General features: G+C 42.0%; 2 protein-coding genes and 1 long non-coding RNA gene across 6 annotated transcripts; 2 read left to right on the top strand and 1 right to left on the bottom strand.

Moving 5' to 3' along the window:
- Positions 1 to 48: 48 nt before the first annotated feature.
- FBXO28 (F-box protein 28) lies at positions 49 to 14717 on the top strand. Of its 4 annotated transcripts, XM_066178192.1 has the most exons (7): positions 186 to 275; positions 643 to 2107; positions 5990 to 6099; positions 7090 to 7228; positions 9609 to 9804; positions 11049 to 11156; positions 11658 to 14717. In XM_066178192.1, the coding sequence occupies exons 3-7, from the start codon at positions 6002 to 6004 to the stop codon at positions 12050 to 12052; spliced, it is 936 nt and encodes a 311-aa protein (XP_066034289.1). In that variant the 5' UTR covers positions 186 to 275; positions 643 to 2107; positions 5990 to 6001; the 3' UTR covers positions 12053 to 14717. The 4 variants fall into 4 exon arrangements, with proteins under 4 accessions (XP_066034287.1, XP_066034288.1, XP_066034289.1 ...); XM_066178190.1 differs by lacking the exon at positions 643 to 2107 and having other exon boundaries at positions 49 to 275; XM_066178193.1 differs by lacking the exon at positions 186 to 275 and having other exon boundaries at positions 455 to 2107.
- LOC136286528 (uncharacterized) lies at positions 5159 to 17384 on the bottom strand. The gene is made up of 4 exons (XR_010719938.1): positions 17197 to 17384; positions 15732 to 15909; positions 7071 to 7220; positions 5159 to 5445 (listed from the first exon to the last, which is right to left on the bottom strand). It is a non-coding gene; the product is annotated as an uncharacterized lncRNA (long non-coding RNA).
- Positions 17385 to 17531: 147 nt separating this feature from the next.
- On the top strand, positions 17532 to 22708 carry DEGS1 (delta 4-desaturase, sphingolipid 1). The gene is made up of 3 exons (XM_066178188.1): positions 17532 to 17652; positions 18429 to 19171; positions 21167 to 22708. The coding sequence occupies exons 1-3, from the start codon at positions 17571 to 17573 to the stop codon at positions 21311 to 21313; spliced, it is 972 nt and encodes a 323-aa protein (XP_066034285.1). The 5' UTR covers positions 17532 to 17570; the 3' UTR covers positions 21314 to 22708.
- Positions 22709 to 26029: the final 3321 nt, after the last annotated feature.

Below are 26029 nucleotides of genomic sequence, written 5' to 3'. Positions count from 1 at the left end.
TGCGGAAGAGGCGTCACAGAGAGGCGGTACCGTCCCCCCGCGGAGGAAGGACGGGCTGCAAGATGGCGGCGCCGGAGGAGCGGCTCGTGTCGGAGGGCGAAGGCGGCGCCCCGGGCTCTGCGCGGCTCTCCCCGGCCCCGCTGCCGGAGGCCGCCGAGCCGCTGGCGCCCATGGAGCCGCCACCTCAGAGCAACACGCTCATGGGGCTGCCCATCGTGGCTATCGAGAGCATCCTCAGCTTCCTGTCCTACGATGAGACGAGCCAGCTGCGCTTGGTAGGGGCCGCGGAGGGGAGGCGGCGGGGCGGGGGCCCCGCTGCGGCCGGGGCCGGGGTCAGCCCGCCCGGCCCGGGGCAGGTGCGGGGGTGGCGGCGGCCCCGGCGCCCCCCGCCGGGCTGCTGCGCTCGCCGAGGAAGGGGCTGGATGGGATGGGGTGGGGTGGGATGGGGCTTTATCCCTTCTCCACACTCGGTGTGCGCTTCCGTACACGCATTCCTAAAGCTCTTTTTACCTTCTCTTAACTCTTTCATTCCTTTCACGCTCTGTGAGAAAGCGCCGGGCTGCTGGAGGCTCATTTCTCCTACTGACTGGTTGGAGTGGGTAGTCTATTGTGTCTCATATGTGTGTTTATTTTTACTTATAGGGCTTAAGCCTACAAGTGTAGGAGGTGGTGAGCCTGCTGCTCCAAGAATCCTCCCCTGTCTAGAAATGTGGGTCAAAAAAGAAGATTTAAAAAAAAAAAAAAGACTGCCTGCTTCTTCCAGTCTTAGTGGATTTGTAATTAATAACATACGGTATCTGCACCTCTGAACTTAATAATGCCAAAAACCCCCACAGATGTCAGCGAGGAGATCAATGTATATCAATATTTAACTGCCTGCATAAGGAGCCTGATGTAAACCGTGTCATATTATGCTAAGGTGCTGTCTTACTGAATCTCTTACAAGGTAGTAAATGAAATAATAGTGAAGGAATTAATGCACAGCTTATGTAACTCTCAGTAAACGTGCATGCACTGAACCGTTCCTATTTTAAGAAGTCGATTAGTCTAAACTGGATAACATTACAAGCGTATTTCTGCAGGAAATTGGACTGTCTGTGTCCTGGATCAGCAACCTGAAGTGTTGCATCCTGACTGTAACTTTAAACCGAAAGCTCTTCAAGCAAAAAATTTGTTCTCGTTTATACTGCTCCAAGCACACCAGTTCCTAAGTATTTCTAGAGTGTGCTATCAGTCCCCTGAAGACTTCAGCAGCTTCTGTGAGAGTAGGTAATGGATCTGTAAAAAAGATGTGGTACTTTGAGAACCAGAGAACAGGCTGAGTTAAAAGTCCAGCTCCTGGCTCTGCACAGGACATCCCCAAGATCATGGATGGTACTTACTTGCAGTTTGACCGCAGGGAAGAGAAGTACATCACACAGTGTTTGGATATGCCACGTTTCAGGCTCGGAATTGCAACGCCAGGCACAGCCCATGGCTGCACCTTTCCCATTGCATCTTATGAATGGTAGTGCCTGTGGGAGCTCTCACGAGTCAACAGAAGGCTTTTTCTTTCTCCAGCACTAAGTGTTTGTAAGCAATGCTGTGTTGGCAGTGAAGGTGAGAGTAGGAAAGGTGACGATGTCAGGACTGAACCAGCTGTTTAACTCTCACTGGCACTTAGGAAGTAAAACGTGACACTTTTATGCTCTCTTGTATAGCACCTCCAAGTTCCTGTTTCCAGAAGACGATTGCCCCTTCTGAAACATGCAAAACCAGACTGTATAAATACCAACTTTGAAACATACATAGAACAATACTGGGCATAAAATGAAGGAAGCTATTCGGTTGGTCTTTCCCTATTTCGAGTTTTTGAGTCAGTGACAGCCGAGAAAATTAATCACCAAATTCCTAACTGTTCCCTTAAGCACATCAGAAGGCATTATGAGCATTCTTCTGAGAAGAAAGTAGCCTTTTGTTAACCAGCAGTAATGTAAAGAATCAAAGCCTTTCTGGTTTGAGCCCATAAGCTTGATCAGCTGGGTCTTTCAGGTGGCTGTTCAGAGCTGAAGGTGTTCTTTTGGCTGTTCACCGAGAGGCAGACACTGAATGTTCTTCATAGCTCCAGGTGCTGTTGTCAGAGAATTAAGGTAGCCTTTAAAAATAGCGATGCCCAGGCATAAATGCATAATGAAATTTCATTACTTTGGGATTTTTAAAGGTGGTGAGTAGCCTTTGGGAAGTCCTATGTATTCCTGCTCTAAAACCTGCCTTGCACGAACAGTAAACATTTGTTTTCTGTGAGAACTGACTTGGGCTGCTTTTCGAAGGTGAATGAGTGTATCTTATAATAAGTAGTACTGTGCTAAAGATACATTGCAGGAGCATGTTAATTGAATGATAGGTATTAAATTGCTCAGGTCTCATGCATATTAGAAGCATGCCCCAAAACAGCCTCATTACCCCTTAGAATGTGGGATTCCATGGGATAAAGCATCTTGAGGAAGGCAGGAAAATCCAGGACATCAATTGACCTAAACAAAGTTTGATCATAGATGTTTAGACAAAAAAAAATGTGGACTCCCTAAACCAATCATTTTGTTGCATTCTCTGGATCCCAACATGGAAGGAGTGGATGTCCTAATGTGCTTTTTTTTTTTTTATTTTGGATCACCTTTCCTCAGTGATCCATAAAAAAAAAAAAAGAAAAAGAAAAGTAAATTCTCTGAGTTGAACTGGGTGTGGATCTAAGTGTGTATAAGACAACAGACTGAGGAGTTAGTGGGGTGGGAGGATATAGAAGACCAGAATGTTTTCAGATTGAAATGGAGATAGGAACATGCCTTGTTTATGTAGAACATAATGAGGAGCATAAGATCCAGAAGTCTTTTTCTGTCACCAAAGGATGGGGCAAAGAACATTTCCTGCTTGTGATGATTGCCATCAGGCAAGTCAAGACCATGGGCCCCTCATTGTGCAAAAAGCACTTGCTTTCCTGAGCATAATGCTTTCTGCTATTCTTGGGGTTACTGCATGTGAAAACATAAATGAAGCACCTACTGGTTAAGCAGTGAAGTAGATCCAAGGATCAGAGACTAAACAATAGGTATTCAGAGAGCAGTCACGCCTGAAATGAGGGAAATCTTGAGCCTTCAAACTTTTGTTCAGACAAAGTGAATGAGAGGAAAAGCAGCAGTGTTTTGCTTTCAGCCCTTTTGAGTATTTACTTCATCTGTTTCCTGTGATGATCCCCATGAGAGAAACACAGAAAACCCCGAAGATCCCAATGTCTGAAGCTGAACTGCTCTGGACAAGCCTACTGTGCATGCTGACAGGGAAGCTCACTGTCTTCCAGCTTTTGAAGGCTCCTTTCACTGGGGTATTTTTAGTGACTTGCAAAAGCTTTGAAATTTTTGCCTCAGTGGGATAATAATGAAATTCTTAGATTCCAGTTTCTTTTTCAGTCACGTCTGAGCTTGGAAAGGCACTTCCATTCAGGCTATTACTACAGCAAGCATGATTAAAATCACACAATCCACAACCTTCTTCCATGAACACTCTGAGAAGGTTATCTTGGATTCTGACACACGTCAGAATTATTTAGATTCTGCAGCAAACTTGTGCTTATTTCCTGCATGGCACAAGTAAGGACTGATAGCCTTTGGACTGTGTGGTTTTAATATTTCCAGTTTCAGTCAGTCTGTATTTGCAGGCATTTCTATTTTAAAGTTTCTTGATGAAGTGATAAGCGTTTTGCCACTTACTTTACCCTAAAAAAGGGCATTTTGCAGAACATGGTGTCAGTGTACCGTCTAAGAAAAATAACATAGATTGAATCTAAACACTCTAGGATATTTTATATTTGTTTTGCAGTTGATTATCTGGTAGTGAAACTTGGAAGAAATAAAACGTGCTCGAGGAAATAGAAGTTAGTTGATTGTGTCAGTTTGTTTACAAATGACATGGAAAATTAGTTCATAGGATCATAGAAGGCTGTTATCACATGCAAGTGAGCGTATGAAAAAGCAACCTCTCTGCTTTTTACATGGACTTGGAATACTTCAGGACTTTCTAACCCTGAAACTTGAACACAGGGTCTGGTTGGACTTGACCTTTGAGGAAACACAGCCTCTTTGAGCTCTGTGACTAACATAAGAAAATATTCATACCAAACACCAAAATTGCAAATACAAGGATAAGGAAATTCAACTTATGATCTGTCAAATAGCTAATATCAAATTGTCTTGGGCTACTGTGGACACCTAAAAGTGTAGTGATGCTACTTTACATATGACTGTGCAGTCTAGAAATAGTAATTTCCTATAAATCCAGGTGCTATGTGGTTAACATGGTGAACCAGCTGAGAATTACGAAATGATTGGTAAAATAAGTTGCAAACAAACACTTTTGATCTCTGGTGTTTGGGTTCTGGACTGATTATTGGCTAAATACGGGTCATGTCGAGAAATCGGAGCACAAAATTTCTCGTGCTGTGTCGGGCAAGCAAAGGAGGAAGATGAAGAACCCCCGTGCGGTTCGCGTGTCGGCTGCAGCTCCCTGGGAGGCCTCTCTGCCGGCAGATGTCACTGTGCGCAGGGTTAAAACCCTCCCTCTGCCGCCTCCGAGCGCCGAGCGTGCCTGGGGATGTTTTCCTCCTGTGCCCGGTGACTGCAGAGCTGTGCAGGTACCGCGTCCTGCCTCAGGGACTCGGTTAGAGCCGCCACAAAGCTGCAAGGCCTCGAACTCAAAAACGATTTAAATCCGTGTGCCCCTGGAGCTACGAGCTCAGGGAAGGAAGCTGTAGGAAGGGCCGGCATTTTTCCTTACACACAGATGATTTGGCTGGATCACTGAATGGTAGGGCGGAGTGTGCTGAGACTCCCCCTCTGCAGTTTGCCTGTCTGATCCTTCTTTGTTAACCAGAAAGATCTAATACTGAGGAGCGCAGACAGATCCATAGTCACTGCTTAAAGGCCTGTTCAAACAAATCTGTCTGAAAGTGGTAACTTCTCATAGAACTTCAGCCAGCTGTGACTAGAGAGAGACTCACAAAGCAGAACTTCTTTCTGTTTATACAGAAGGCATTACAAAAGTAATTGCAGGCTTTTCTGGGAGAGGTGAGAATCTTCCTCAAGGTATGAACTTACACAGACTTAAAAGTTATGAAATGAGGAGTATATGGAGGAAAGGAGTGTTTATTGGCAAGTAGGGTCACAGTGGGAGCTGCAGATTTAGAACTTAAAAACCCCAACAAAACCCAAACAATTTCAAAGAACAGTTGGGTCACTAAGCTCTTGCATCTTCAGAACTGAATAGCAATTGATTTAGACTTCTGTATGAGTTGGCTTTGTCCTGTAACTGGTAACTTCATGAAGGTTTAACTTCAGCAGTTTATTATATCTTCTGTAGCTCTTAATGTCCCTTCTTCCTGAAGCTGTGGTGTCCAACATAGGAAATAAAGGATTCCTTTAAACAGAGGAGAAAAGAATTTCATATATAAAAAGGAGAATCTTGTTCTATGTGCAATGTTTTCCATGTGTTTTTAAATTTAATAGTGGTTGACTTCAAAAACATAACCCTTAAAAACTGGGAGACAACCACAGTGACTTCTTGTCTTTAAAGGCTTCTATTTTTGAGACTACAAAATATTAACTTGATCTGCCAAAATCACTCTGGACACCATGCTAAGAGCCAGGCATGAGCATTTGCAACTTCCATTAAAATCAGAGGAAATTGTATTTGCTTCTAATAGGTGGCATTCAGCCTACTATCTCTTGTTAGGCAAAATCAATAGATTTATTTGTGATCTGTGTGGAACATAGCTGCTCCTTTTTGGAGTATCATGATCTTTGAAGATGGAAATGCCTGAATCTTAACTGCAGTTTTTCCTTGTTGAAATGGAACTAAAAACCGAAAGAGAATCTTTTGCTACCTGGCAAGGGATAAGATAGTAATAAAAGTGACTTGTGACCTTAATTGAGCCTTAAGACTTCTTTTTAATTAAATACAGGTTTGTAAGCGAATGGACTTGGTTTGCCAGAGAATGTTAAACCAGGGATTTCTAAAAGTGGAAAGATACCACAACTTGTGTCAAAAGCAAGTTAAAGCTCAACTTCCAAGGTATGTACCCCTTAAAACTAGAATTAAATATAAGCATTAGATTCATTTAAGCAGATTATTGAAATGAAATTCCTTTCTGGCTAGTTCCTCTTATATATTTTGAAAATTTGAGTCACATTTGCCTTTATTTAATTTTTTTTTTCCTAGTAACAGCTTGAATCTAAGATTTAGTTACAGAATAATGGTGTGAAAAGCGTGTCTGGTATTTCAAACAGAGAAGTCTGGGTTCTGTATTGTTCAGCTCTTCTGGCAAATCAAGCAAGGATTCCCAGGAATGAATAAATGCCATTCCTTTTCAAGACCAACTTTCTTCACTGATCATTTATCAAAGACTCTGCTTACAAAAAAAAGGGCAAGGTTTTCACTGGCAAGGATTAAATGGGAACAGGGAAGAGGGGTTTGATAAATAAGCATTACTGGGAACTGGTTTCTCACTGAAGCAATGTCTTTCTTCCTCTTTCCGGTGAATAGGTGGAGCTGCTGCTGTGTCCTGTCAGGTTTCCCAGTCAGAGTGAAGAAACTAAGCGTATCTCTATGCCACTTAGCATAGAGATCATTTGTCAGAAAGCATTTCTATCTCAACCTAAACTTCATAGCAGTTCTTTACTACATAAACTTCACTACTAATATACTGCATTTATTATTTCAACTGCATTGAAGTACTGACCACATGAGTGAGTGGGATAAAAATATTCACTCTGACTCAGTGTCTGCTGCTAGTTAGTACTGTAGCCTTGTTCTTAAATAGTCTTAAATTACATACAAAATTTATGGAGCACACAAGATAGAGTGATTATTTAGAGAACAAATTCTGTCTAAGAAGGTGTAGTATGCTGTTACTAGCTGGGTGTCAGTCAGTGTCTTTTATTTCCATGAAGACAAATGTTAGTGGTTACAGGCTTTTTAAGGGTGAAATGAACTTGACAAATGTTACAGTTTGATTTTTTGACTCCTTGTTAAATCAGTGTCACCTTGTGGTCTGTTTTCCAGACGGGAGTCAGAAAGGAGAAACCATTCATTAGCTCGCCATGCAGACATCCTCGCTGCTGTGGAAACAAGACTGTCTCTCTTAAATATGACTTTCATGAAGTATGTGGATTCCAATCTCTGTTGCTTCATACCTGGAAAGGTAAAATGTCAACTATATTATGTGAATATGTATCTGTGTTTAAAAAATAGGATTGTGTAACTTAACCTGGCACAGCTGGGGAAAATTGATATAGTGTGTGTGTGTGTGTGTACATATATATGTATGTATATATACTTGCAAACAAACTTACAAGCAAATACTCTGTTTTATCAGGCAGTCTGAAATGAATAAACCAGCGTGTATTTAAATATTAATTATTTAAAATTTGAGTTCTATTTGCCCTTAGATTCTCTCTTGATTCTGACATTTGGCTTGTGGTATACTCATCCTCTACAACCTTTTAGAAAAAACATGTGATCGGGCCATCTGAAGATGTAGTAATTTAGACTACACATAACACTAAGCACTCAGTCAGTCAAGATTTTAGGCACCTTTTTTAAGGGTTTGAGTACTTCATGTTAATTGAATTAAAGTATTTAGTATGTCAAAACACTGTTCAGTATTACACTGGATGGTATATTTTTGTACAGTGGGTGGAATTAGTTTTAAATGTAAAGTGTGTTAAATGGGAACATTGCTGAACAGTTCTGGTGTTTTAGAATACCAGCTCTGCATTAAATATAAATTATGCAGGCAAGATGTACATTGGAGATACCAATGTTTTATAAGCTGTGAAATCGGCAGTGCACAGGGGAACTGACAGAGTTGTGCTCAGAGGAAGACTGGTACAGCTCAGGGATTAAATGAGATCAGTGAACATTATCCTATGCTCTGTTCATTGATCTTTCCATGTAACGTTCGGATACATTGGTGTTACTTTTTTGTGGGCAGAGAACTGAATTGCAGTGAGATGAATGGAAAAGTTATCTCTTGGATTCTGGGGAAGCATGCAGGTAGTTATGCATGCAGTGGTAAGATAAGCTGTGGGCGTGGAATGTATTCTTATCTTGAAGAAGTAACTATCTCTGTACACTCCTGTTGATTGGCAATCTAATTAATTTAAAATTATATTTTTATTTGACTATATTTTTTTTATATACCATGTATTTAAAAAATATATATATAATGAAGTCAAATGAACTTAAGTCCCTGATACTTATGTGGTAGATTGTAAAAATGTTGCCCTAGTGTTTTGAGGAGTAGAGTGAAAGACAGTACTCACCCCAGACCCGGGGTGTGCAGGAGTTGGGCAGGTGAGTTTGCTTTTCCTTGTGGGCACCAACTTGTAAGGACCTTGATTTTATTTTGATACAACTGCCAAAAAGTTTGTGGTGTTTTTTGGGGTGTTTTTTTAATTATTTACTTAGTGTGTGAGGTTGGTAGCACTGCTGCTCTCTCAGCACAGTTATCAGTTCACCCATTAATTAATATTTTGGTCAATCAGATTCAAGGCCTATTGTTCACTTACAGTGTGTGGTTTCCCTCCCACCTGCTTTGCTTCCCTCAGGAAATTTCACCACAGAACTGCCAGGAAGTAAATTTGTGTTAGAATATGCAAATCCTGATTTGAGGTTCAGCATTGTGTGTGATAGCAGAGCACTGCTGCAAGGTTTTATATTGAGGATGTTGTTTCTAACAGGATATAAGTGGATGCAATTAGAGAAGTCTTTTGTTGTTTGTTGCACGATGAGAAACTTAGGTCTTGTCTAGCTTTTGGGACTTTTTAGCTAAGCTTCCTTTATCAGAATAGAGGGTGCAACTTGTTTACAAGGTCCTTATTATGTGTGTTCTTCAGGAAACTTCAAACATTCTTAATCCTGTGCAAAATACCTGTGTAGCCTTGGCTAAGAGACCAGCACTCTTAATCTTGACCTGCCTTAGACTTTAATTCATAAATTAGTGAGACACCCTTCATCTCTGTGTCTCTCTTAACCAAAGGGCTTTGTTTCCCAAACCTTTCAAGAGAGCTGTGTTCTCTGTCAGTAGTGGATTGATGTTTTGTAATGAACATATTTTGGACTTAATCTGAATTTGCAGTATTTTGTGTGTATGGAAGTGGACTCAAGTAAGTATTTACAGCTCTTCAGGCTGACATAATGTTAATTCTTGCTACTCCAATTCTGTTTCATAACTGGCAGGGGTAGTGACTGCTCTGCCTTTGGGCTTCTTGCTTCAGGTTCTCCTGAAGGAAATGATCATGCTCTGCTGAGTATAGATTTATGTAACTTGCAAGTCAGTTTTGGCTGTACTTCAGACTTCACCCAATGAGCATTATTTCATGACTTTGGAGAGAGCTGTTGTGATAGTTTAAATTGATAGCTTCTCTGATATATCATGAACAGCACTTCAAAATGCTGATCTGGAACTAAAACACTCAGTAGTGTGCAACTGTTATGTGGTAAAAACCCCAGAATTCCTAGAACAAACTGAAATAATCTTGCCTTTATCAGAAAATCCTAATTCTTCTTAAATGTTTTAGGTAATAGATGAAATTTATCGAGTGCTAAGATATGTAAACTCTACAAGAGCTCCTCAGAGAGCTCATGAAGTTCTTCAAGAACTAAGGGACATTTCCTCCATGGCTATGGAATATTTTGATGAGAAGATTGTTCCAATACTGAAAAGAAAGATGCCTGGGTCAGATGTATCGGGACGCCTAATAGGAGCTGCCCCAGGTATTAATTCCAACGTATAGTTAAGTTTTATTCAGTTTTTCTTTAAAAAATCACAGCACTGTATGTTTTCACAGCTCCCTCCCTTAAATGGGAGCTTTATTACATAAATATTGATGATACTTGTTTCTTAAGAGTGCTAACTGAAATTCATATGCTTTGAAATTTAAGGAGCCTTTGTACTACCAAAAGAACAGTCACTTGAATGTATGTTAGAGTTATGCAGGGTGTGTATTCATTAAACTAATGCTTTTGTGCCACCAATGAATGAGACTTTATCACTGCATTTGGTTGAAATTTGGCACATGAGGTGACAACTCAATGGCTCTTATTTTTAGGACAAGCTGCAAATGAATTTGCCGAAGTACATAGAGGGCTAGAATGGGGTTTTTTTTACTTTACTGGGGGTACTATTTTATGCACTAACAAGCAAAATAGCTATAGGTAGTAGTGAAAAGGCAGTTAAAATAACTGTTTATAAATAAGCCATTAAACTGGTCCTTTGTATACTCTGTCAGACTTTCCAGAACTTTTGTGAGCCAAACTCTAAGGTAGTTGCCTCATGGCTGAAGTTACCCTAATGGTAAAAGGCAAAAGATCAGTAGAATTGTAGAGTTTTCCCTATACAGGACGTATTGACACTTTAGGAACTGTGAAATTTAACTCTCTGGAAGGATAACTTAGTAAAAATTGGGGGGAAAATGCATCTTAAGCAAAAACAATAGGCCTAACTGCAGATGCTTTTGTTTCTTGTATGTCCTGTCCATCCTTTTAGCCATAAGTGTGTATGCCACCTTTTAATTATATCCTGTTGGTTATACTTTCATTGTTTTAATTATATACTGTTAAAAATTATATACAGGTTTAATTTTTTAAAATTATATGTGTTAGTATATACTGAGCCTCTCAGCTAAGGAAGTGTTGCTCAGACCCAGAGTTGATGCCAATCAACTTTTCAAGGCCAAGGCTTTGTGGTGCATAAAATGCCTCTCTGTTGTTGAGGACGGGCATAACCTCTCCAAAGCACCCCCTTAGTGTCACATAATGGTAGCTGTGCTGGCATCCTAATGGAAAAAAAGGAGCACAAGGTGGATGACTGTTCCAGACTCTTCTGTCTGTAGAGCACTTGCACCTTACTTGCACAGCATTGCTAGAAGAGTTATAATGACAGCAAAAGTGATAGATATCTTTTATGGCAGAAAAAGTGAAAGATATATACAGTAGCTGTTAGTCTCCTTGATTTGCAGGAATTTTCTTAGAATCAACAGTTCTAGGCTCAGATTCCAGTATGGTTTTAGTGCTTAAGAAGAGTGATTCTGAAGAAGCATGGAAAGTAAATTCCTTTCTTCTAAAAAGTAAGTTACACTGAAATACCTTGTTAAGTTCCACACTACGAATTTTTAGAACTTTAGCTGTCTCCAACTAAGACAGCAGAATTTTGCTGGTCTAATGAAAGACATTTGTTCAGTCTTAACTATTCAATATTAAGTAATTTATAGATGTTTTGTGGGGTTTTGTCTTAACATTTGTGACATTAAGTCTAGATGACAATACAATAGTTCTACACAGTTTTTGATACAGCAAAGGGAGGGGGGCTTATATACAGGAAAGGAATTATGAACTTTTTTTTCCAGACTACTGAAAAGCTGTAAGTATTTTAAGTTAAACTGGTTGTGCTCTGAGATTATCACGTTCTTGTTAGACACCAGAGTGACTGTAAATCTGTTTGCCTGTCCACATAACTTGCAGTGGGTATTCAGATTCATATGTGGGGAGTAGAGATCAGCAAAATATGGACACTGGGACACCGTTTCTACCTGTGAGTCGCAGAGTGTTAATCACAGTTCTCTCTGAAGTTCCAGGGCCTTCTGCAGCGCTGACAACAATGCAGCTGTTCTCCAAGCAGAGCCCTTCCAGGCAGGAGGTCACCAAGCTGCAGCAGCAGGTGAAAGCCAACGGCACGGGGCTGACGGCGCTGAAGCGAGAGATCTCAGAGCTGCGCCTCAAAGTGCAGGAGCAGCAGAAGCAGCTCCAGGATCAAGACCAGAAACTGCTTGAGCAAACCCAAATCATTGGGGAACAGAACGCCCGCCTGGCCGAGCTGGAGCGCAAGCTGCGAGAGGTGATGGAGAGCACAGTAGGTAATTCCTCGGGTTCGGGCTCAAATGAACAATCTCCCAGGAAACGGAGGAAGGCGGTGGATTCCACAGACTGTCCTAGGAAATCTAAACGCCTTCGGAACAGAAAATAACTGGGGAGAAAATGGCGCCTTCAGGAGGATACACTGCTCTAGTAGCCCAAGCAGACCTGCTTGTCTGGATACTGTGACCAGCTTCATGGTGTCACTTCGGCTGCTGGCTCTTCAAAACACCACTTAGACTTGAACAGTAATTTTCTTTCATTGACTTTTCCCCTGCTTTCTATATGGGTGGGCCTAATGCACAGAATCTTTAAGATTTGCAATAGCTATATACTAACCAGACCTGCTCTGTTATGTTTTGAAGGGTTAACCTTTTTTTTCTGTGCAGATGTGTTTAAAGTAAACTTATTTGTCTTTATGCATATGTTCACATGAAATCTTAAATAAATTGTCTTAACTGACTAAATGGTTAAGAGTAAAAACAGATGTCCTGTTCACTTGAAGGAAAGATCCGCTTTTAAAACCTTGTTTTTGAGAACTTGACCTTTTTTGTTACAAGTGACCTTGTCTGGAATGTCTGAAAAGTAGTTAATACTTTTTGGGGTTCTCTGTAATGAGTAAAACTGACTTCTTAAGCTACAGTATTGGCTATATATTTTTGTAAACTTCCATGGAAGGGCCTTCTATCCAGTCTTCACATGCACACGCCCTGGTTCTATGTCTTGGGAGCCATATTCTAGATTTGCATGGATAGATGCATGTACAGCTTAGTCAGCCTGCCAAAAGCACTTGCCTGAAACTGTTCCAAACTCTGGGAGAGCTGTCAAGCAGTTCCTTTGTTCCTCAGCCATAGCTCAGTGTCTGCTTTCAGCACAGCGGCATCGGCGTCCGTGCAGTGAGGTGGTGTGGGGAGGCGCCTGAGCTGTGCGCTGCCACTTGCCCTGCCTGCAGGGCAGGGATTTATTGTTAGCCAAAGCTGGAGAGTGGAGAGGCTGCCTGGGCATCACCTGGGTCACAGGCCAACACCGAACACCTACAAATTGTCCCTGGAGTCATCGAGCTCTGGGGACATAATCTGAGTGAAATGCTGTATTATGGAAAAACTTAAACTATTTTGTGTGTCTGTGTTGGGGTTGGGGTGGAAATTTCTCTGTAACACTGATGACAATATTCTAAGCTTTCCTTATCCTAAAAGGTAAATCACTTCAGACAGAGCTTTAATTTCTTTTGCACTTCTGTTTTGAGCTTGTAACTGGAAAAGCATGTCTTGCACTGTTCAGTCTCTCTGGTCACTTTAGCCACCTCAGAGTTGTGTACAGTGATTATTCCCCTCCTGCCATCTGTATATTTTTGGAACCTGATACAAATACCATTGTCCTTGGTTTTGTTTTAATGTACTAAACTATGTAGCTTTATAATTTGACTTATGTTTTCTTTTTTTAACCAGCTGCTGCTTTGTCTTTAGGTGGTTCTGAATTCAACTTGGTATGGCACTAAAAATGCAAATGCTGCATTTGTAGCTGTTCATAATCTTAATATGCCTGCTGTGGGTTAAAGTGCAAGTTCATTTTGTATGGCAGTCAGCAGAACCTAGTGGCTGTATTTAAAACACCAAACAAATCAGAAATTGTCGGGTCAGATATTATATAATGGTGGAAAACTGACATTTTTCCTGAAACTTCAGCTACATTTTTTACTTCTAGAACATACTAGCTCATACCAGAAGTAACATTGCAAATGCCTAATATTTGACAGACATTTAGCTTTCAAATAAACTTCTCCAGTAGTTTGAGTCTTTTCCAAAAAAAAAAAAAAGGCATTTTTCTTAAGCATCAAGGAAATGATAAAAGGCTGTCTGAGAGCAGACTTAAACTGTTGAAGGAGCATTTGCTTGTACTGGCTTTCTACAGCTCAAAATGTTTTTTACAGGTAACTGTCCTGGAGATAGAGACCTGCTATTCAGCTTAAACATACTGGCATATACTTTAACTTTTAAAAAACAATTTTGAGTCAAAGGGTCAGCATGATAGCTAGAATTACTGTGTGATACAAATTCATTGAATGATTATTTGTGATAAAAAATTTCTGTAATGGACTAATTACCAGCTACTTATGATTAAATACTCCCAAACAAGTATAAATCTATGAATTGCATTTACTGGAAAGGTTTATTCATACTTTTGGAGTATTTTTCACTTTAGTTTCTTTATTAATTTCTAGAACATGCAAACAATTTCCCCCTCCCCACCATCCCAGTATAGAAATCGTTTCAGGTTACTCCAGAGTAGCTTTTCTGGATGTGTTGGGGAATCTCTGGCTGTTCGTAAACTGAACTGGAAAACAACAGCCAATTGTTACAGGAAACGTTCTCTGGGAACGGTTCCAACTTGGAACCTTCAGCCCAAGGAAGTATCACATGCTCCAGGATTGCAGGTGCATCCTGCTCTTCCATGTGCTGACACTGAGATGGAATGAGGCCCATGGAACTTAAGGGGTAGAGGGGATGGTTACGAGGCAGCTCTGAGAAATTCCACCATAAACGTACACCAGTGTTTTCTGTTTCCCAGCCCAGAGAGGGAAACGTCAGATGGCTCCTGGCTGGAATGTGCACCAGAATAATACACACATGGAAAAAAACCGGAATGGAGTAATTGTTTGGGCAAAATAACTGGAACAATAATTTGACACCATGTTGTCCCTTGTTAAATAAAAAGGATGAATTTTGCAATATATGAACAAGCTGATGAATCACCTGGAGTAAAACTAAATCTCTTTTCACTCTCAATGCCTGTGCACGTTTATGTGAGTTGGTATATCAGCCTCGAAGTAGTGTTGGTAGTGATCAGTGATTGTATCATCTCTTCAAGGGAGAGCTTTGAACCAGTGAGACTGAGATGTAGTTTGCAAAATCATATGAAAAAATGACTTATTTGCAGCCACTGTTCACTTTTAGTACTTGTGGCAAGGGCTGAAACTGAAAGAAAGGTCAGAGCTGACAGAGAAAGCAATTTTAAGTGTCTTATATTTAGTTTCTTAAAGTAACTTAAAACAACTGAGGCCAGCTTTACTGCTTTTCTGAAAATGGAACTTGCTTAGAAACTGCTTTTTGTTTCATAGTAAGGTTGGGGATTTTTTTTTACATATTTGTGTACCTAGTGAACACGATGAAAATGAGATCAAAAGGTACCATGGTGGTATTTTTTTTAAGGAAAAGCTGTTTGCAACAAGGTCTTGCTTCCCAAATTGAACACAGGACCCTCCAGACCTGGGGTAATGGATGTAACAGGTAGAAGTACTGAGAGAAGAAAGACTACCTGCTTAACAAGATAAATTTCACAGATTAAAGAACAGGTGGAAACAAATGGAACTTCCTCAGTTCCTGATACTCAGCCTAGCACATTAATCACCAAATTCATTATTGCTGCAAAGGAGGCCTGCCTGTAACTTCTTAATGTAAAAGGTAAGACAGAACTGAACAGAAACTTAGTTGCTCTTACTCAAATCTAACAGGGAATTGTGGGGAGCACTAGGATTGCCAAACGGATTTGTAACATCAAGAGCCTCTTGAAAATAGGGTAATGTAGGGTATAGTGGAATGTGTCTGGGCACAGGAGAGGATTCCCTGATTCCTTGGTGTTCCTCATGGTTTTAAGGGGGTAACTATCAAATTACAGTGATACATTGTTACTTCATGAATAAGTAAATTCCGTTTGGACTATTTTACAGCAACATGTCTGCTAGTTGTGAACTATTCTATTTGGGTCCATTTGTGTGCTATTCTGCACTGTACCTGGGCCAGCTTGCTTGTCCATGTGCTCTCCACTCTTGCAGTTCTCCTTCCTGGATCTCACCTTCCCCAGTTTAAAGATGCAGTCCTGGCTTTGGTTTACATGTAAGTGAACATTCCAGGATTTTTGTTCAAGCTTTGTGCCAGCTGAAGACACAGTAGGTACAGGATCTCACTGTTTCTGGAATAGAAAACGTCAGATAAAAAAACCTGTTGACTTGCTGAAGACCTAATAAATCTGGATTTGTTACACAGACTGCTTAAACCAGACTGATTAAATGCAGTGATTAAATAGGAAAGACACTTTGCTCTCCAGTACACTTGGGCAATTAAATTCTCTAAAACTTTCCTATTTGATACTTATATTTTTAGTTGTTTAAACCTTGTTTAACTGCTCTGGAATGTTTAATTTATAAACCTGGAATCTTCTGTTTAATTGCCCTATTGAAATTCCTGACCATTTACAAACCTATGTATGTTGTAGCTGCCTCTGTGTACTGAACTCCTGATGTGCCGTCACTCTCCCTGTGCTCCTGTCACCGGCTACCACACCCCTTCTTTTGGCAGGATCCTTCCCATGCGTGAGGAGGTCTTTAGCCCAGTGATGGATAGCGGTGCTAATATTTGAACTCCCACCAGAAGGGAGCGCTGTCAGAAGTGTTACATGTGGTGTTTGGAGTGCAGCGGAGTGAAACATTTGTGACCCCGGCGATTCTGCAGTCAGCTGCTGCACTGGCAACCCCAAAGCTTGCAGGTTTATTGTGAAACGGTCACTGACCAAAAAGTAAACCTGGCAAGGCCACAGTGCCTCGATGGAATCTAGGCATCAGCTTTGCCTCTTATCACAGTCGGCACAATTCAGATTCTGTGACTATGGAGGGAAAGGCCGAGCAAAACCTTTTCCGTGTCTCACCTCCTTGCTGCATTTTTCACTTCTAAATCCCACCCTAATATGCATTAATTGAAACGCATGCACACCAAACTATTCACAAAAGTGTTATGTGTTATGGATCCTGTGCTTTGTCCACTATTTTACACTGCAAACATTTCTAAGTAGAGATTGAATTCCCCCCCCCCCCCCCCCCAATAGCCCTGCAATCGCATGTGGGACTTTTAGCAGCTTGTTGGCATAAACCTTTTGTACTCATGATTACTAATAAATTTAAAGTGATGAATCATAAACCTTGAGATACTACATGAAGAGATAAGGTATCATTTATTTGTGATAATAGCCTCATTATTTTTATCGCTACTGTTGATTTAGATTAATTTGAGTGAATTATTGATCTACTGATTTAGAGTGGACAACTAAAATTCCAAGCAAGTAATAGTTCAACTTCTACATAGGGTGATCTTTCTCGCTGAACTGCCACAGTCAGTGTTATATGACCAATACATGCAGTGACAGATTAAATGGAGGTAAGTTCTTACAGAGGAGTTTGTCAAAGAAGTTCTTCAAATATCTTACCACAAAAAGGGAAGGAAACGGAGACTTTGGTGCCGGCGTTTGGAGCTGTAGTTCAGTGCCTGTAGGCAGGGGTCACACCGGGCCAGCACCTCGGGAACGCGGGTTTCGGGCGGCGGGTCGCCGCTCCCGCTGCCGGCGGCTCTGAGGGCTCCGCGGGCTCCCGGGCCCGCTCCGTTCCCTCAGCGCCGCCCCCCCCGCCCCGCCGGCAGGGGGCGCCGCCGCGGCGGGAGCGCGCCCGGCAGCCGGCGGCGGCCAATGGGGGGCGAGGGCGGGGCGGGGGCGTGGCCGCGGGCGCCTCCCGCGCTATAAAGCGCGGTACCGGGGGGCTTCGCGTAGCGGGCTGGCGGCCGGGCGGGGGGTGTCGAGCTGCCGCCATGGGGAATACTGTGGCGAGAGAGGATTTCGAGTGGGTCTACACGGACCAGCCCCACGCCGACCGCCGCAAGGAGATCCTGGGTGAGGAGCCGCGGTGCCGCCGCTTCTACCGCCGACTGCGTGGCGGAGCGGGGGGGAGGCACACGGACACCCCACAAGATGGCCGCCCTTGCCGGGGGGCGGCGGGGCCCCGGAACGTCCCGGCGGGGCGGCCGGAGTCGGGCCGGGCCCGCGTACGTGGAGGCGGGAGCCGCCGCCTTGGCGGCGCTGGCGGGGGAGGGGAAGGGAAGGGAAGGAGCGGGGGAAGGAGAGGGGGGGCGGCCGCCTGCGGGGGCCCAGCCCGAGGCGCGGGGCGGCGGCGGGCCGGGCTGCCATCCCGAGCGGCGGAAGAGGAGCCCGGGCTCCCCGGACGCTCCCCGCCCGGGCAGCGGGACGGGCGGTGAGGCGGTGTCTGGGTGTCTGTGCGCAGAGGTCACCGCGGCACCCGCGTCCGGGGCTGGCGGATAACGGCGTCGAGTGCGGCGCTGAAATCGGGGCTGAGCCTTCTTGAGCCCTCCTGAATTACGGGTGGGTTGTCGGCTCAGAGCCATTTCCTTCCTGAGGAGGCTGGATGTGGTGCTGGTGCTTGCCATGTACGTGTCTAGTTGCTGAGCAACGTAAAAGTGCTAAAATGACTTGATTCCAAATGATTCATTGTAGCAGTAAATATCACAAGTGGAAAGGTCATGCGTTTTCATTACCTTTGCAGACAACTCCTAATTGGGACAACGGGAAGAAAAAACTAATCTAATTGGGATAGTTGGCTGTGAGGAGAGCTTTGTAATAACTTCCCTTTCATTTAATTTTTTGCCATCTAGCTAAACACCCAGAGATAAAAGCATTGATGAAGCCAGACTACAACCTGATCTGGGTGGTTGTGCTGATGGTTCTGGCACAGTTGACTGCATTCTATCTGGTTAAAGACTTGGATTGGAAATGGGTGGTCTTCTGGGCTTACGTTTTTGGAAGCTGTATTAGCCACTCCATGACTCTGGCTATTCATGAGATCTCCCACAACAGCGCCTTCGGCAACAGCAAAGCCATGTGGAATCGATGGTTTGGAATATTTGCCAACCTCCCTCTTGGTCTCCCCTACTCCATATCCTTCAAGAGGTACCACATGGATCATCATCGTTACTTAGGCGGTGACGGCATCGATGTGGACATTCCTACCAACTTCGAAGGCTGGTTCTTCTGCACCCGTTTTAGGAAGTTCATATGGATTGTTCTTCAGCCTTTTTTCTATGCCATTAGACCCCTCTGCATCAATCCTAAACCCATTAGTCGGCTCGAAATAATCAATTTATTGGCTCAGCTCGCCTTTGATGTAGTGATATATTATTTATGGGGAGTCAAATCCATTTTTTACATGCTTGCTGGTTCAGTACTTGGTCTTGGGTTGCACCCAATTTCGGGACACTTCATAGCTGAACATTACATGTTTTTAAAAGGACATGAAACCTATTCCTACTATGGGCCACTTAATTTGCTCACTTTTAATGTTGGCTATCACAATGAACATCACGACTTCCCCAATATTCCTGGCAAGAGCCTTCCACTGGTAAGTTTACTTCTAAGGTTATTACTTTTTCTTAGGTTAAGGCCTACTTTAACATGAAAATAAGGTAGAACGCTGGCAGAAGAATGGAAGCTGGGAGATGAAAAACAAAAAAACCCCACAACATAAGTTGAGTGATACAGGAGGTAATTATTTTGCATTTTAGTGGTACCCTGAACAAGCTTCCAGTTTGGTGCTGCTCAGTCCTCTCCCATAAAAGGAGAGGGGAGGGAACGCATGTCTTAAGCTTTGCAGTAACTTCAGCTTTCTGTAATTACAGCCTGTCTTCTAAAATCTTGTTTGTAAGTATGCAAAAAACTAGTTAAGAAGTTGCAGATAACTCTGGAGATCTGTTATCTCTGTCATTGAAATGTTAAGGATAGTACTGCAATGTGTGCCTATCCTTCAGTGTGTTCTATCAGGGCCATCCGCTGGTGGGGGGAAAGAGGGGGTTTGAGGTACTGTTAATATCTGTTGTACTGCTGACAAATGTTTAATAACTTCTCTAGTCTGGAGCACTTCGGTTTTCTCTAGAAAAAGCCTTTGAACCCTAAACAAGTGTCAGCTGTACATTGGCAGAGTTAGGAGTTCTACACCAGGACTTAGACCTGTCATGCCTGCATGAGTAGCAGAGGTGAAGCTTCTCCTCACTTCAACCTTTGCTTCTTACAGGCAGGAGCTTCTTTCTCACTGTATCCGTGTTTCCCAATTGAGGCACGGGAACACAGGCTCCAGGGTTACATCTGAATCTTCAGTTTTTCATCAGACGCTGAATTTGCAATGTGACTGCAGCTGTGCTGTTGGTCTTACAGCTTTGTTACTGCATTTGGCAACAGGGAGACCTTGTAACATCATCCCTCTGAAGTTTAAACTTGATTGCTATTTCTGTTGTCACTGGTGGAACTGCAGCTGAAATAACTATGCCAGCAATTTTAGCAGGGCAGGTGGATCATGCAGTTGGTTTGTTGAGGCTTTGTGTGGGTTTTGTTGGTTTTGGGGTTTTTTTTGAGATAGATGACTGCTTTTATTCATAGACATAAATCTTTCAAATACAGCAAAAGTTGTTTCAACTCACCTTTGATACTTGGTCTTGTGCTGTGAACCAGCATTTCACTTTTTGGACAGGTACTTTAGCTCTGAGTAGGGCATGAATTTTTCCAGGTATTTAATTCTAGGGGTAGATACAGTTCCGCTGCAGGACTCGTAATCCACAGCTCTGGTAAGAAAACAAAGCCTTCTTTTGGAACAGTGCAGTTAATTTGATTGGATTGGACTCTGCTGTGCCATGTGCTAAAGATCCCTAAGGAGGGAACACTTGACTCCTCAGTTATTACTGTTGAGTAAATGTACATTGCCTCGGTGCACTATTCTATAGGTGTGACGATGTGCAAAACAAGCTTTGCCTTCAAACCAGCCATGTAAATACCTTGTGTTTGTTTGTGTTTGTCAATTCTTTGGACAGTTTAAATAGTGGTCTAGTTAACATGTGCAACTGAGAACAGAGCCTTTGGAAGCAGTTTATATTCATTCTTTGAAGTCTATCTGCACAAATAAAATGCCTTTTTTCTTTTGAGTACTGAGATTTGAAATTGCATGTAGAAACAGCTGTGTTAAACAGCTCTTCCTAGAACTTAAAACATTCTTTTAACTGTTACTTGTGTATCTATGAGACAGCACTGAACTGAGTCACACATTTTCAGTAGCAACCAAACCACTTGCTTTGTGAGCTCCCTCATCCTGTACGTAGCACGGTGAAGGGACTTTGGAGAGTTAGCTGAGCTTGTTCTGGCCAGCTCCAAAAACTTCACAGGAGATTTACTTAATAACTAGGGAATTGCTTTTTCCTCCAAGAGACATTCACATTGTGGCACAAGTGACCTTTCCTGTAGGATCTAACTTCTGGAATGAAACTGCTGTGGTGTTACACATTGAGGGTTGTAAAGTTGTCACAACTGATGTTAACATAACCAGTAAATAAACCTCATATCTCTCCTTCAGGTGAAGAAAATAGCAGCTGAATACTATGACAACCTGCCCCAATATAACTCTTGGATAAAAGTACTGTATGACTTCGTGATGGATGACACAATCAGTCCATATTCACGCATGAAAAGGCAATTAAAAGGTGAAGTGAAGCAAGATTAAACTTCTGGCTACCAAAAAACTTTGAAATGTCTGCTTGCTTTAAAGTGGCTGGTATAAAGGTTTCCTGCTAAAGCTGTTCATCTGTGTCATGAATTAAGATGTACAGCAACATAGCAATGCATCCTTAAGGATTTTGTAGCAGACTCCTGCCAGCTATAACATTCCTTACCGTCCTCGGATTCAATGGTTTAATGTCTCTGTTTGCCTAAGGATCAGTGTTATATGTATAATGCAAAATCACTTTGTTACAGGATTTACTTTGCTAGGTGTTAAATCTATATAAAATGTCTGTCTGACTCATAACCGTTTAAAAGTTCTCAATGTTGCATACTGCCTTCAACATGCTATTTAGATGACTGGTTTTAAAATGCTGTACTTACCTGTTAATTCTAAACTAACATGATTTGTTAACTTAAACATTCTGTTGAAAATGTTTCCAAACTGATGGTTGGAAGAAGTAAATTTGCACAGAAATGTTCAGTCTGCTTTTGTTTAAATATGTGTCATTTGAAGCAATGCTTTGAAGTTCCACCTTTTCTACCCTAAAGGAGCAATCTGTCAGAATGAAACTGGTGTCTTTGAGATGGCTTCTGTGGCTTCTTTGTAAAAAATAAAAAGGTGGAGAAGAATTCAAGGGTATTGCCAACTCCAGGGGTCCCACCTATTGCCTGAGCTGCTTCTGTTGGCATGAAGTGTGAACAGGTGGCATTTAGGTGACTTAATATACCTGATGTGGGGTTTCACGTTGGAAAAATCTCGTTACAGAGTTTGGGAGTTTTCAGATCTTTGAAGAAAAATTATTACCATGTTACTATGGTTTCAAATATAAATATTTACACTCATTTGGAAAACTGGCTTTTCTGGAAAAGTGAATGGATTGAAACAGATACTATTCTGGCAAACGACCACTGACAATACTATCTATTAGCACATTAGTCATTTGTGTACACAGAAAGGTTGTTAAATAATTTGTTTGGTTTTTTCTCCCTAAACCTACAGTACCCTTCATAAATACTTGTCTTTCATACATATTAAAATGTGGCGAGAGGTGGTGGTGATATCAAACTTCCTGCTTAGGAAATGTTTCATTGGGAACAAATAGACTTGCTGGACAGTGAAGAACATTTCCATACCTCAGCACAGCAGATCTGCCTTCTACCCTCTAATGCACTGATGATGGCTTTAGCAGTCAAAACTGGCTACAAATCACCCTTAAATCTCAAATGGTGGCTCTGTGGTATGTTCTTCATTAATCTGAAAGATGGAATCTGAGGGAGGTGGAAGCTGTAGCTGCTGTAACTGAATTTTAGATGCCTTCAGCTCCTGTATTTTGGGGTGGTTTTTGTTTGTTTTGAGAAGGTGAGTGCCCGAAAAGATTGTACTGGTACATCTTAACTCGGTCTGACTGTGGTGCTGTTCTAATGTGTGCTTTGTTAAAAGTGTGGGCCCTTATCTTGGCTAAGCAATAGAAGTGGTATGAAAGTCTGCCAGCCACCTACAGAGTGACTTCATTATGCCCATAACCTGTGAGGCAGCCAGTGTGTAGCTCAGGTTGGAGTGTAATGTCAAAATAGACTTTGTCCAGTATTTTTACATGTGATTAAAAAGCAAAGATCAAAGTAATACTGGGTGAATTTTTGATTGGTCCCCTTATGCTGAAGGACTTAAGCTTTAGGGAAATTTGGTATGTCTAAAGCAGATTTTGAGACCTTTCTATTGAGTGGTGATAGAGATGACCTGTAAAGAATAACTGCCTTTCCTCCCTACTCAGAGGAAAACTGACTTGGGTTTAAATACTTGCAATGGCTTAAGAAGTTGCAAACCAGTTTCTTTTTAAGCCACTTAATATCACTTTTTTTCTTAAATTATCTTTGGTGTTGATGATTTATCACAGCTGGATGAAGGATGGAAAGGGTCTGCAAAGTTTTATGGCTAAGAGCTGAAGTTAAGAAATTCAGTTATCTTAAATGAATATTTAAGATAAGCAGAGTTCAGAGTAAAAATTTTATAGTTAATTACCTACTTCGTGGAATTCTTGCTCATAAAGAGGGCTGAAGTCGCCATCTTTCTTGTTTAAAATTACAAGTGTTGCTGTAAGGTGTTCTGAGTATGACTTTCCCTTCCAACTCAAATTGCAAATACATTATTTTCACTTCAAGAGGTACTGAATAGTGGGGAATTTTGAGGAGGATATCTGTGTTTGCCATGATCTTTCTGAAGCATCTGCTACTGGCTACCTACTAGAGAACATTTTACTGTATCAAGTTAATCTGAGCATGTCAGATTTAAGTTTAGGTCTAAACAATGGTCTGATTCTTGCAAGCATTGGTAATGACCCTTCTTAGGCATATAATTCCTGTGTAATATGTAAAAAGCCTTAGGAGCTAACAAATAATAAGAACTGCCAAAAGTATGTAATTTGAGAGGTACTCAGCATAGTTTCATCCCTAAAAAATTAGAAGCATTTCTGAATGTCTGGTAAAAGTAATTAGGACCAGCTGGCCCTACTTGATATATTCTAAATGAACAATGAATTTAAGTATGGCTGGAGAAATCATGGTGTTTACTCCAAAGGCATGACATAGAAATATGAAACACTAACATTTAAAAATCCCCAGCACATATGAACCATCTAGTTACTGTTTGAAGGAATTAAATACTTTTCATTAATACAATTAAAACATATCTGGCAGAAAGGGGTTAGTATCACTTTTGAAACATTTTATCTGAAAATTGGAAGGAGCTTTGGCTAACTGGTGAAGAACAAACTAAACCTAAAGAGCATCAAGAACCCTGACAATTGTTAACCCAGTTGTTCTTTCTAAATCCATTCAGATGGAATGAGTTAACTTTGGTGTGTCTACATGTTCATTAGGGTTTGTTCCTGTCAGTTTGGAAAACATCTCCTTTATGTGAAATCAGTCAGGAGTTTTAACTGTCACCCAAGTATTTTAGTTGCAGTTAAATTGTGCAGAGCTCTGAATCCCCTTCAGGGCTTTTAGAATAACCTGCAGTTTTCAGAGTAAATTTCCTTGCATGGCTTTTAACACTCCCTGCCCCTAATTATCCGGAGCTGCTTAAAGTGGAGTAAGTAATGCATCCTGGAATCTGATTGCACTAGGAATTAGTTTTCCCACAGGACAGGCGTGGGTATACTCCTCTTTCAGAACAACCTTTGCCTCTGGCATTCCCGGTTTGCTGTTGAACCTGTCTGCTTCCCAACATTAACGTGCTAAATGGGTGCATCTGTCTGCTTGCAGAGCTTCCTCCCTGGAAGCAGGGGTTAGCTGAAACAGCTGAGACTTCCAGCTGTGTGTCTCAGAACTCCCCTGGGGAGCTCATTAAGTGAGCTCATGAGACAAAGGTCTCCAGATGTTGAGACATGGATCTGTTCATGGTGAGTGGCCACTGTCAGATGCTGAGGTCAGTGGCTCACCTCTGCCTCCCTGACATTCATTCCTTCTGTCGGATGAAGTGGCTTGCCACAGCAGAGCTTAAGCAGAGCACAGTTCATTCCTTATTTAATGATGAGGTTCAACAGGTGATAACATCAATGCTACAGACTGCAGGCTGCCCTACTCCTGTTGGACTGAGAGGAGGAAAGTGACTTTGAAGCAGCAAGCTTATGTAAGTAGTTTGGCACAGCTTTTGGAAACTGTACTCCTCTTTAATTTGGAAGTCTCAGAAGACTTAGAGCAAAGCAAGTTCTGCTGTTTAGCTTGCACATTGCAAGGCACAGGAGCCACTTCTGGGTCTGCCAACATTGCTTCTGCAAGGTCCTAGGAAAACAATCTGATACATAGGTGTGTCTGAATCACGTGGATCTGCCTTTAGACAGCAACCTGCAACTCCATGCAACTATCTTTTCTCTAGCCAATCTTCTATTTCACAATCAAACCTGAAGTGGGATACAAGACTTCAGGACAAAGTCAGGACAAAGATGTGGAAAGTTTCCTATTGAGCCAAAAATGAAGACAGCATTTTTCTTTTCTCTTTTTGACAGTCCTCTGCACTGCCTCTGCCCCCTTTCCATGCTGAAGTTAGCATCTACTATGCTCTGGGACAGGCTCATTCTTGTGGTTTTGATGTGTTGTTAGCCTCAGGAAAAGGGAGAGGAGGGTGGCATGATGAACAATTTCTTGATCTTGTCACAACAGAAACGAGATGACTGGAGGCAAAACCTCGAGGTATGTCTGCTAAGAGGGGTGGTAGCTGCATATGCAGAACAAAATATTTGTCTCTATTGGGTGAAAAGGCTCGTTCCTTAAAGCAGCTCCCATTTTCTGTGTACAAAGGATCTCTTCTGTACAAAGGATCCTTGTTTATTTAGTGATATATACTACAGCCTAAGCAGAATTTCCCCCAAGGAGCAGTGTGGGTGCAACAGTCTTGTGTGAACAGGCAAATGGAATTCAGCTGCCTCCCCTTGCCTGCTCCTTGCTGCACATGGAGCCCAGACAAGGTGAGCAGACAGGACATGGACACTTGCCTCATCTGGTTCTTTCTGCCTTTCACCTTAACTTTTAAAATTTTCTTGTGCATTTAAACCCTCCTGCACTCCACTTCCTCTTCCTTTATCATGAAGAACCATCATGAGACACCTTGAATAATAAACATGTTTTGTGCTGGCACTCTTGACAAGACTGTAGTGCTCTTACTGCTCCTTGATCGCATTTCCTCCCTTACCTTGCCTTGCAAGTCCTACTTTGCTTTCTT

This window comes from Chamaea fasciata, unplaced genomic scaffold, assembly GCF_029207755.1.
Source record: "Chamaea fasciata isolate MVZ Bird 193981 ecotype frontalis unplaced genomic scaffold, bChaFas1.0.hap1 SCAF_3, whole genome shotgun sequence".
Taxonomy (NCBI): domain Eukaryota; kingdom Metazoa; phylum Chordata; class Aves; order Passeriformes; family Sylviidae; genus Chamaea; species Chamaea fasciata.
Note: the sequence above shows the minus strand (reverse complement) of the source record. Positions and strands in the feature narration are given on the sequence as shown.